The sequence below is a fragment of the Triturus cristatus genome, chromosome 7 (assembly GCF_964204655.1).
Source record: "Triturus cristatus chromosome 7, aTriCri1.1, whole genome shotgun sequence".
NCBI lineage: Eukaryota > Metazoa > Chordata > Amphibia > Caudata > Salamandridae > Triturus > Triturus cristatus.
This window is the reverse complement of record NC_140590.1, coordinates 1,747,731,969-1,747,745,003: the sequence shown is the minus strand read 5'-3', so window position 1 is coordinate 1,747,745,003 and position 13,035 is coordinate 1,747,731,969. Positions and strand designations below refer to the sequence as shown.

Below are 13,035 nucleotides of genomic sequence, written 5' to 3'. Positions count from 1 at the left end.
CGGATACTGCATAGAGTTGGAGAAAAGGCCTCCAAACAGGAAACCAAAGAGAAGACAACGCTCTGGTCAAGAGCTTGCTCAACTCAGGGAAGAGGCACAACAACTACTCCAAAAGGAGGCCATAGAACCAGTGCCAAGGGAATGTACTCAAACTACTTCCTGGTCCCAAAGGTGGACGAAACACTAAGACCCATCCTGGATCTACGATTCCTAAACAAATTCATAAAGACACAAAAATTCAAAATGACATCGCTACAAGAAGTGCTACCTCAAATACAAGGCGGAGACTACATGTCCACCGTGGATTTCAAAGATGCCTACCTGCACATCCCGATGAACAGGCGCCACAAGAACCTGTTAAGGTTCAATATCACCCAGGACCATTACCAATTCACAACCCTGGCATTCGGTCTAAAGTCCGCACCAAGGGTTTTCACGAAATGCCTTGCAGCAGTAGCAGCGTACCTGAGGAGAGAAGGGATTCATGTGTATCCTTACCTAGACGACTGGCTGATCAAAGCAAGTACTCGTGACAAGTGCGAGGAGCACGCAGAGCGGGTGACAAGAACACTAACAAGCCTGGGGTTCTCGATACACTGGGGAAAGTCAATGGAACCAGAACAGGTGAAGATCTTCCTGGGAGCGCAGATCAACACCTTAGACAAAACAGTCATGCCCAGCGACAGGAGAACGGTAGCCCTGCTGAAGGAGACGCGTCTCTACCAGAAGGGGCGAGCTCTGACAGTGAGAACAGCGAGCAAGATCATGGGCATGATGGCGTCATGCATTCACCTAGTCCCCAATGTACGGCTTCACATGAGACCGTTCCAGGAATGGCTGCAACAACAATGGTCATAAGCGAACGGAAGTTGGGAGGATCTAGTGGTTGTTACGCACGCAGTGCAAGAGGAGATAGCATGGTGGAACAGGGAGAACATAACTGTAGGAAAGCCCTTGACACCACCAAGCCCAACTGTGACCATTACCACAGACGCATCCCAGATAGGATGGGGGCGCACATGAACAAGCTCAGAGTGAGGGGTCTGTGGACTCCAGCAGATGAGGTCAGACACATCAACTACCTGGAATTGAAGACCGTACTGCTAGCCCTGAAGGCCTTCCAGAGGCAGCTATACAACCAAATGGTGTTGATACAGACGGACAATACTACCACAATGTTCTATATCAACAAGCAGGGAGGAACACACTTTCAACTCTGGCACAAGAGATTTGGAGATGGGCCATCCCACTCAAAATAGACCTGCTGGCGATACACCTACCAAGGAAAGACAATGTGGAAGCCGATTGGCTCAGCAGGCAGACCTCGGCATCCCACGAGTGGGAGCTCAATGGACAGGAAACGCAAAGGCTATTCAAAAGGTGGGGTACACCGACAATAGACCTGTTTGCAACACGCCTGAATGAAAAATGCCGAAACTTCGCATCCAGACAACCAGAAAAACAATCCCTGGGGAATGCCCTATGGATAAGTTGGTCAAGGACATTTGCATACGCTTTTCCACCAATACCACTGATGCACAGGGTACTCCACAAGTGCAAGACCAGCAACATGACAATGATCCTGGTGGCACCACAGTGGGCGAGACAGACATGGTACTCACAAATAGTGGAAATGGCACAGGGATCTCCACACAAATTCACAAAAATAAAGGACTTGCTCTCCATGCAGAACGGAGAGGTTCTACACCCAGAGCCAGAGAGCCTCGGACTGGCAGCTTGGCTCCTGAAGACAGAGTTCGCACACCTTAAACTACCTCCAAGCACTATGCGAGTGCTGCGGGAGGCAAGGAGACCAACAACACGGAAATGTTATGGGGAAAAGTGGAAAAGGTTCACAATGTGGTGCAGCAAAAATAAACTGCAAGGAAAAATGACAAAGGAATCAACGGTGCTTAGATACCTCACACACCTTCTAAAGGCAAAACTTTGCTCATCGTCACTGAGGGTACACCTAGCGGCGATCGTAGCTTATACACGAGGTGAGACAGGAGGAAGCTTCTTTACGTCACGGGTAGTAAAGAGATTCCTGGAAGGGGCAAAAAGAATAGCGCCACCAAAGAGGAAGTCGCCTCCGGCATGGAACCTCAACATAGTCCTGACGGAACTTATGAAAGCGCCCTTTGAGCCCATGCACAAGGCCTCCCTCCAAATGCTGACAATGAAGACAGCCTTTCTGGTGGCAATAACCTCACTGCACAGAGTAAGCGAGTTGCAAGCGCTAACGCTGCAAGAGCCCTACATCCAGATACACAAGGACAGGGTCGTAATGAGAACGGACCCACACTTCATGCCAAAGGTGGTATCAGCATTCCATTTAAATCAAACAATTCAAATACCAGGTTTCTTTCAGGACCCAGCAACAAGCGCAGAAAGGGCACTGCACACTCTAGACGCCAGAAGGGCGGTGATGCACTACATCGAGAGGACAAAAGAACACAGGAAAACCAAACAGTTTTTTGTGTCCTTCACAACGAGCTTCCTGGGTAGACCAGTGACAAAAAGCTTCATCGCACGATGGATTGCGCTAACAATACAATTCTGCCACAAACTGGTGGGGCAAGAACTATCTGAGGGGCCACGGGCCCACTCCACAAGGAAGAAGGGAGCAACAATTGCCTTTCTGGCAAATACACCCATTCAAGACATATGCCTGGCTGCAACATGGGCTTCGGTGCACACGTTCACCAAGCACTACTGCGTGGATATACAGATGAACAAGGAAGCACAAGTAGGACAGAAGGTGCTTCAACATATATTCAACGAACAACGCTCATCTTCCACCCAGCCGCCACAGAGATAACAAACCGCTACAAAATCTATGCACAGCATAGTGAATCCAGAAAGATTCACGCTGCAAAACGAATAGTTTCTTACCTGTCGGTGTAGTTTTGCAGCTTGAAGATCTTTCTGGATTCACTAGCGAACCCACCCACCTCCGCCAGGAAGATGAGGCAGGAGAAAAAAGGGTGGAAGGACAAAGACTGAAATAACAGGATAAAACTGAGAGGATATATAAGGAAGATACTTAACGCCTAGGGCAAAAAAAACAAAAAAGAGAAAGGAAGGGAAAAAAGAACCCGAAGATGGCGCCCTAAAGGTGGGACTTCCGCAGGAAGCACGCCGACGTCACAAGAGGTACACCAAATGGTGGGACGTCGACGCTCACCTGGGCTACAAAAAAACAAAAAAAAAAACAAAAAAAAACAAAGACTACGAATCCGGACCCAACCACCAGATCGCGGAATAATGCACAGCATAGTGAATCCAGAAAGATCTTCAAGCTGCAAAACTACACCGACAGGTAAGAAACTATTCGTTATTGGCTGTTGGTTTATCAAGCTTGAAGGACACAGTGTCCCTAAATTGTGCATAAACACCTTATATTAGTTCCCCTGGAAAACGTCTTCCTTACAAAATGACTGAGAACAGAGATAACAAAAGAATAGGTCTACATATCTCAGCCGGAGAAGATGCAGACGCAATTCCAATTGCAGACAAATTTAGAAATATAGTCACCTTGAAATTGCTAGAGAATGGATTATCAGCTAGGGGTGGCATAGTAGATTTCGTGATTGAGGCGCAGGAATCAAACAAAACAGAGGTATTTTATTCGTGGGTTACATTCCCAGCAGCAGATGCAAGAACACAGACATTTCACTACTATACAGAAGGAGATGCACCCGCAGAATATTGTCTGTTTGAGGACATTGAGGTTCCGCTCACGTACCAGGAACATTTATACTGGTTTAAAGGTGCCCTACACCACACAAGAAGAAGAGTGAGACTCGGCCTGCTCGGAGGAGAAGGGGAAACATGGGCGATATTACCGGCCTACACACCACATCCTGACATTGACACAATGCCACCAGGAGACTTAATCATACAACACAAAAGATTTAATTAAAATCTATAGAGACTTGATGCAATTCGTCATGAGGACATTTACAGTCCAATTAGCAATAGTTGCAACAAATGGAACTCAAGATCAGGGTACAGCAACTAAATTCACACCACAAACATTAAACGCAGTGATGGGTAAAAAGCCCTCTAAACATGAACAAATGCCACTCTGGGTAGCTCAGAAAATAACGCAGCTCGGGGCAGTATTCCCGAATACTACCCCATGTGAAAAACACAGAATGCTCACAATCTGCTTACCCATGGGGATAACCACAAGTAGAGGATTGTACTACTTGGGGTATAGTCTTTGCTGCCATTTATTCCAGGACTGATGGTATTCTTTCATTAGCGGTAGTACCAGACGTATTAAGAGAAATACAGAACGAGTACGGAGCAGAGCCTGCTCAGAACATACGGATGAAGTTACTAAGTAACTATGCCCAGGTATCAGCCATAATACCACTGTCGAAATACATTGACAAATTTCTTCAACCAATAGTGACCAATCTGGAATCTTATGTCAAAGACACCGGACATTTTATATCCAAGATTGAGGGTCTTCAATTCAACCATCAAAGAGAATTCCTAGTATCGATGGATATCGAATCTTTATATTCTAATATCCCTCAAAAAGATGCTCTTACTGTCATCAAAGACATCTTGGAAACTCAAACTACATTACACAACGGCATTTTTCTCGTTGATTGCCTCAGAACAGTGCTAGAGGAAAACTACTTTGAATTTGATGGAGACATCTATCATCAAATCAAAGGAGTTAGCATGGGGGCCACTTGTGCCCCTAGTGTAGCCTGTCTTTACATGGGGCACTTCGAAAAAAAGAACATCTACAATGAAGTGGCCCCATATTATGAAAATATTCGATACTGGGCACGATTTATCGACGACATCTTTTTCGTGTGGCAGGGCGAGAGAGATGTCTTAGATGAATTTTTAATTTGGATCAATCTTGCTGATTCAAACTTGAAATTCACTGCCCAAATCAGCAACACCATGTTGGAATTCCTGGACGTGGTAGTCAAGCATGAAAATGCCCTACTGAAAGTTTCACTTTTCACCAAACCTACATCTAGGAATACCCACCTCCACTTCGACAGTTTCCACCCACCCAGTCAAAAGAACAGCATTCCATTTGGTCAGTTTCTCCGGCTGCGCAGAAATTGTACCACTGTTCAAGATTATCTCCATCATTCAGAAAACATGAAGCTTAAATTTATCCAAAGAGGATACCCGAAGAAAGTAGTGCGCGATGCCTTCAAACGAGCACGCTACTACAACCGTGACGTTCTGTTTACCCCCAAGGAGAAAAAACAAACGGAGCAACTGATATGCATTACCAAACATTCGGCACTTAACAACAAAATCCGACACATTGTAAACTCTCAATGGCATCTTCTCAATCTTGATGCCAACACTCCCAGGATCCGCAAACCACTATTTGCCTTTAGACGCAATAAAAACTTGAGGAATTTATTAGTCAAGGCCAAATATGACAGCTCCAAGCCATCACTGGCACAACGATCCATCACGGGCAACCAACCGATCCGAGGCCACCACAAATGTGGTACATGTCATGCATGCGCCAACACCATGGTTGGCGAGAAGATCAACTTCCGCCATCGCTCAGTTGAACTGGGTGCTATGACCAATTGCCGGACCGCCAACGTCATCTACGTTATCCTGTGCCCCTGTGAACTACCCTATGTCGGGGAAACAGGCAGGGAATGCAGGATACGCATCGGGGAGCATAAATCAAATATCAGAAGGAACAACCTCTCAGCCCCACTCGTCTCCCATTGGCAAGAGGCCGGACACATTGAAAGCGATTTACGCTATTCTATCTTGGAAAAAATTCAGTGCCATAAGGGCGCCAATATCACCAATATCCGCAAAAAACGGGAGGTTTTTTGGATTTTTCTTCTAGACTCCCAGAAAAACGGCCTCAACGAATCCCTTCCATGGGAAAACGCAATTTTATGAATCTCCGTGTTTGGTATTTCCACCAACGTGGCCACCCTGCGTTGTTAATCTATTACTTTCTGCTGTCCCCCCCGGTTCACCCCATCACACACCCACTTTGACCGTGTGTTACATGGTTCCTTTATTTGATGCTGTTTAAATTACTTGTCACATCTTTTTCTCGTAATTTTGCTTTTCTGTCTAACGAGCGAGATACCTTCTCCCATCTCAGCTTGTCATTTGCATTTTCCATCTAGCCCTTGGTTTATTCCTATTTCCGAGAATTGATTTTCAATCTTTTTTTATTCCGACTTTGCTCTTCCTTGATTGGCCCCTGCCCGGTGAGACCATGCTATCCTGCTATTGGCTGGCGATCATATTTAAAATTCTGACGTTTCACCCTTCGTTTCCCGCGGTTCCTGGCCACAGCAACCTGTTCCTCTACTCTGACCGATGAGCCCCGTGTCGGCTCTGAACTTGATGAAGCGTTCACTAAGGTACTTTCTCGGCGACGCTGATCGCTCCTTTAATTAAGTTCAGCCTTTTAGCCTTTATCGCATGCAGTTTATCTTCTCCCCCGCGCCTCTGCGGCTATAGTCCTGTATGTCAGCGAGGACGCATTCCTCTTTGCTTCGCGCATATGTTGTCTCCGGCGCAGACTGTTTCTTTAATTACATTCAGCTGTTTGCCTCCATCGCATGCAGCTTTCAGTATCTCCCCCGCGCCCCTGCGGCCATAGCTTTGCATGTCAGCGAGGACGTACTCCTTTATTCTTTGCTCATAAATAATGTTTTCATTACTTTTAGCAACTACGTCAACGCTCTTCATTTCTTACTTTACCTGCCATTAAGCGACGAACCTTCGGAGATTCCACGTTACCATTTCCTCTGTGAATTGGATTTATAAACGTTCAGGCTTGGTATTCAGACCCTCCCAAGGTATTATGAAACCTCATTTTCAACGTTTTGATTGTTTGGGCTATCCTTTTTCGTTGTTAATGTTTACACTCCCTGGTCATTATTCATGTTTACTTAGTTGTTTGACTCCAAAACTTATTCCGGTTTATATATTCTTCTCAGTTAACCCACGGACATCACGGAACTGACTTCCCGACCCGAGGGGATTTTCTTTAAGAATTTAAGAGCCTCCATTTTAAAGCTCTATATTATACTTGCCCACAGGTAATATTTGCACTTTCATTACTATCATCCTCTAAACGCACTTCATGTGTTGTTTAGTCTATCCTTTTTTTATTGGTTTATGCTTGTTTACCGAGCTGATGCCGTCCATTTATTTACTGAAACTGATGCTTCACCCGTGTTCTATTTTCGTCAGTATCATTCAGCCTGTTCTCTTAACCCTATAGGAACGTTCCAGTCAACTACCGTTTTCTTTATATCATATGGAACCTACATGAACTTAGAAGACTTATCCTATGACCGCCTCAGTCGCTCATATCTAAAGGCAAGCCCCATCCCCCCCTTTGCTTCTCTATCCTTATTTCTAGATTGGGTTACTAGTAAGCTCTATTGTTGACTTATCTGATTCTATTTTCTAATTGTTTCTACTTTCTAGAACCCCAACGCAAGTGGTACTATCCTTTTCCCTTATTGCCATCTACCACTACCATCCTTGAAGCTTCCCATTTACCTGAGTTGGGTGAGGCCCCATTATATTATTTATATCTATAATCATTTTTTACTTATTAATTTCTCTCTCTCAGAAGTGAACATAGTTTCATTGTTTGATTTTCTTATCCTGTTGATGCGTAGTTTTTCTGATCTGTTTTTGGTTCATCCATGGGTGGTCCATCCCATGCTAGATGACCAACGAGGTGCAGCAATATTGTTTCTCCAGATTTGGATTGCTCTTTGAACATTGGTCAAAATTTTTAATTTTTAATTCACTTTTTTTGTACCGAATATGAATATTTATTTGCCACCTAAAGTCTGGTCTATCTGTGACATGAGAATTAAGTTGTTGCATCATTATTTTTGATTTACTTTAGATTTACTGCACTATCTATTAGTATGTGTAAAGCTCCTATTATGTGTTGTTATTCATTATCTCTCTTCTATTTCTTTTTTCTTAAATCTTTTATATGTTATATATCTGTAGGCCCCCTGACATCAAAGAAAACGCCCTGAAGAAGGTGGCACCCCATTTTTATGGGTGATTGCACCGAAACGCGCGTCGGCGTGTCCCACTGCATTTGTCCTGACGCATCCCCCCCCCTATGAGCTAGCGGTGCCTGATCCTAGACACCCTTTCACCACGAGGAGATTTCCCCTCTGCTCACTGTTTTTGTCCCTCTACTTTTAATTAAGAGTCAATGTATGTTTTTACCATTTAAGGTTGATTGTGTATGAATGTATTGTATGCCTGATCATTTGATTGTTATTTAATTATACATTCACTCTTTTCTACCCCCGAAGGGGGCCCACTTTTTGATTACTATGTGTATTGTGTATTATCAATTATCATATGTGCATTCATTTTCTGTTTAGGAGCTATGTGTTAACTCACTGATTGAATTCGTTATCTTATATGATTTATATAAAAAAAACAATAATAAAAATATCATAAATCTTCTTTATCAACTGCCTGATGCCTTCTATGAGTGTGTGTTCCTCTCTTTATGGTGGCAAATTTGTTTATTTAATCAGAGAGATCTTCCTGATCCATTGATATATGTTTAGGTAGAGCATATTTTTCTTGAGTTGTTGATGAGCTTATTTTCCCCTTCGCTCTACCTTATTATCCTAATTGGGGTACCCCTGTTTCTAGTGGACATCAGCCATAATACTAGCTGATATTAAAGGGAAAGTAGCTTCAGTGGCTATCTACCAACGCCTAAGAACGTTCGGTCCTTTAGAACAGGAATACGAACTACCAAGAATAATTGAAACTGCATATGCAGAATTAGGCAGAGACAATTTGGTTGGGAAAGCATTGAAACCACAACTGATGGGCAGGTCTGCAAAAGGACACTTCCAAGCAGACACCTGCCTCAACTAAGAAGAAGTGGGATAATAAAAAACAACAAAACATTAAAGGAAATAGATCTCAATCCTGAGGTAGGTCTCCTCCACAGGAGCCCTCTGAAAAGAAGTATAACCTAAGGAATAGGGATAACATTAGGAAACTTGACAGGTATCAGGATACTGATACACGTTCCTCTTGTTCCTTTCAGGGTTCATTGAAAAACTCTTGAGAGAGAAGGACGGTCAGACAGACAAGAAGAGCGAACAAAGTCCTGAGACAAGCAGCACGCTCAATATTACACTTCTAAAAAAGGAAAACCAAAGCAAAAGCCACAGTTCAAAAATAGGAAAGTTGCAGGTCTAAAGATCAGACATGCCCAGAATTCTGAGGACTCGACTACTGAACCGGGAATGGGCTCTGACGATGCTAGAAAGTGCGGCAGAAGTAACAATAGCTCGCCAGAACCTGATGGAAATTCTGGTGACAGCGGATTTGAATGATTATATCACGGTAGAAACACCCGATACTAGGGTAAGTGTCTCACATGAAGTAAATGAAATAACGCTCCAGATGGAGGGTGAGAAATGTAGAACAGTAAGGTCTTTTGGAAGAACCTAACATTTGACTATGACATTTTGTTAGCTGAACAAGATTGCTGGCCAGCATTCATCATGGGTTGCCCTAAAGGGGAAACGGTAATTATGCCCGCATTGTCGGACCATATTCCCAGGCACTTACAACACACTTTATGTGCAGGAGTGGGCGGTTGCCCAGGCTCCGGCATTATACAGGAACCATGTTGGATGGGATGAGGATTCAACCCACCACATAATTCCTTTCAAAAATACTCCCAACTGCACAGAGGCAGTATCCAATAAAGCAAGAAGCTACAAAACCGGTCAGGGAGATCTTAGATCAACTTGAAAACCAGGGGGTGATTGAAACTTGCACCTCTTAAATGAACAATACTTTGTTTCCAGTCATGAAACCGGACAACTCATATTGTCTAGTTTTAGATTACAACATTTAAACACTTGCACTAAGACATTTGCAGTTCAAAATGCACACAGTGCCGCATTAATGAATAACATAGTGCGGAAAAATTATAAAACAACACTTGATATCTCAAATGTTTTTTTCTGCCAAAATATAGCACCTGAAAGCAGGTATCTAACAGCCTTCTAAGCACTAGGGACGCAGAGCAATTTTATCGACTCCCCCAAGGGTATAAGAACAGCCCGGGTTGTTTTCGGCTACGGTAACTGAGTTACTTCAAAATTTGGATCAAGAGGCATTGTCTTATGAGGATGATATTTATCTAATGGACGATGGCCTAGAGGAACACTTGAACAGAGTGAACACCATAATTTTGGGATTTGCATCTGAGGGCTACAAATTCAACTTTAACAATTCTAAATCTGCCCACCTTAGTGTCCTGTTTTTAGGATATGAGGTTTCAAGTGAAGGGAAAAGCCTAGCAGCCAATTCTTTAGAAAAATGCGTGCTGCTCCAACCTCCAAAATCACTTAAAAATGTAGTCAATTCTGGGTTTCCTAAATTGTGGTAGAACATACATTTTAGATTACGCAGAAATAGTAAAACCTTTCTACGACTTAATAAAACCTGATTTTTCCCTTAAACATTGGACACCGGAACACACAGATACACTTTGTTCCTTACAAGCTGACATGATAGCTTCCAAACACTTGCAGACACCCGTAAAACATACGCAACTTGGTGATCTGTATAGTTGCTGGTCAATCTGGGTACACCTATCTAATGTATAATGAAGGTGAAGCAGTACCAATAGCATACATGTCACATTTATACACAAATGCTGAGATGCGCTTCGCATCTATATAAAGGATTCTAACAGCGGTACAGACTGCTGTAGTGAGAGAAAGAGCACTGGCTCAGGAGAAACGAATAATACTAGTGACTCCAGTTCCAGCCTTAGAGGCTGCGACAAAGGCGAGCGTTCCTAGCGCTAAAGCCTTACATCCGAGATGGATACAATGGGCTCATTCTCTCACTGCAACAGATGTAGAATACAGGTACAACCCAAATTTAAAGACACAAGCATTTGTGCATGGGTGTGTGTGGGCCTCTAAAAGGGAAGTGAAAGAGTGTGTTAAAATCACTAGATGGGACCCTGAACCAAAGTTTTTTTTCACGGGTCCAATCAGTAAGTTAAAATTAAGTGGATCCTGGAGTGCCTCTTGGGAAAGAATCTAGAGGGCAGGTGTGTGACTAGCTGCTGCTCACAGGATTGGTGTAATAGTGTTGAGAGTTCAAAATAGGGTCAACATGTTTCGCGCTCAATGTTGGTCCTTAAGGGATCCGTTGGCGCTTCATCAGGACCAGTGGAAAAAGAGTAAAGTGATGTGGTTGAAAGAACAAGAAGATTCCAGGAGGAGCCTGTGAATCTAAGGTACCTTATAATTAATGGAAGATGCGTCCAAGCGCTGTTAGGTACTCTAATTAGAGATTTTAACACACTTTCACTTCCCTTTTAAAGGCCCACACACACCCATGCACAACTGCGGCGACTCCTTCAAAAGATCTCTGTTAAAGAGCCCTCTTGCGGGGCCCGTGACGGAATGCAGACCCACCCCCACGAGGAGCATCGCCCTATGATGAAGCATGACATCCGCTAGGGTGTGTGAGGGCACTAAAAACTATAGGAGAAATCCCTCTACCACTCACATTGACTTGTTTTGCGTGTGAGCTTCAATTACCAACCTGGTTTCCCTTCTATTCATTTATTCATTCTGAGGAACAGCTACCCCCTAGGTTTATAAACAAGAATGTGGGTACCTGATCTTGGTTGTGAAGGGGCAGTGGCGGATAAAAAGCCTTTTGACATCCATGATCGTTTGGCTGTGTTACAGGATCCAGATAAATCCAAGACACAACGAAGCAATGTCCACCTGAAACAGACCACCACTTGGGAAGTCAAATCAGTCTGGCAAGACCTGTCTGGATCCCAAAAGTAGGGGATCTGGTCAGAGACAAAATAGCAGATAAGAGAGAATTTGGGCCATCCTACAGAAAGCCTGTGAAGGACTGGGTTATTCTTAAGACCCAGTGGTGCCAGGGAACAACACCTGAAACCTTCGTGGGTTACCTGTTCTGGCGTACTAAACACAGAGACACGGGACACTTCCAGCGACGTCAGAGATCAGCGTTTATTTACTGCAGGGATACAGAGGTCACAAGAAGTACACAACGTGTAGGTTCTCGGAGACTGCTTCAAATTCGTAGAAGTGGGTCGGTCCTTTTATACAGGTTTTTGCCATAGCGCAGTATGGCGAACAAAGGTTACAACTCAGTTCCCACAATAAACTTCAAAAGGGTCGCGTTCATGTTTCAGGAGGCCGGAACATGATTACGACAGTCTTGCCGGTTCCCAACTGTAAAAACATATTTCCTCCGCAATAAACACATTCCATCCTAACCATAAACACATTAAGAGGAAGGACGAAAAACAGATGCAAGGAAAGGACAAGGATGCACAACAGGTTAGAAAAGAGTGTTAGGGTAATAAAGGAAACTTGATAGAGGAGTCAAAGACCTCGTGTCTAATGTATGCATGGCTGAAACAATAGACCGGCGCGGCAAGATGAGCCTCGAGCGGGGCCATCTGCCTTAGTCGTGTCGTTTCCCTCATCGTAAAAGTCACCTCAAAGAAACATGTGTCCTTCGTGTAAGCTTGAGAGTCCCAGGGTCACGGAGCGGACAAGAAGCCCGTTCGCTGGCTACCTGAGGGCAAGAAACAAAATGGATGCTGTATCTAAAATGGAACCCGAGGGTTCAGATGAACAAACCCAAAAATGAGACGAACCATACGTGGCTGCATAGCGAAACTGCGTACACCCATTATACTCGTCATTTGCGGTTCGTAGATACCAAACTCATCCATATTCGTTACCACTCAAAAGTGCGGTCCCGTCTCATACGGAACCTCAGACCCTCCTTTTGCCCTCATGTAGGCAAGCACTAGTCAAAATCTGAATCTATGTCAATATTCATCAGATCGTTCAGCTGCTGCTGGAACATCATCCTATTCATCAACGTCTCCTTGGTAACAGATGGCCGCCTTATACACGTCGCAGCACATAGGCCACATAAGGCAGGACCACACTGTACACA

General features: G+C 44.0%; 1 protein-coding gene and 1 long non-coding RNA gene across 2 annotated transcripts; both read left to right on the top strand.

Annotated features, from left to right (window-relative positions):
- Positions 1 to 3,462: 3,462 nt before the first annotated feature.
- LOC146812987 (uncharacterized) lies at positions 3,463 to 7,448 on the top strand. The gene is made up of 4 exons (XM_085614660.1): positions 3,463 to 6,395; positions 6,705 to 6,836; positions 6,978 to 7,079; positions 7,265 to 7,448. The coding sequence occupies exon 1, from the start codon at positions 4,339 to 4,341 to the stop codon at positions 5,917 to 5,919; it is 1,581 nt and encodes a 526-aa protein (XP_085470786.1). The 5' UTR covers positions 3,463 to 4,338; the 3' UTR covers positions 5,920 to 6,395; positions 6,705 to 6,836; positions 6,978 to 7,079; positions 7,265 to 7,448.
- A 25-nt stretch (positions 7,449 to 7,473) lies between these two features.
- On the top strand, positions 7,474 to 8,489 carry LOC146812986 (uncharacterized). Its single transcript, XR_014965999.1, has 2 exons — positions 7,474 to 7,557; positions 8,017 to 8,489. It is a non-coding gene; the product is annotated as an uncharacterized LOC146812986 (long non-coding RNA).
- The last annotated feature ends 4,546 nt before the right edge of the window (positions 8,490 to 13,035 follow it).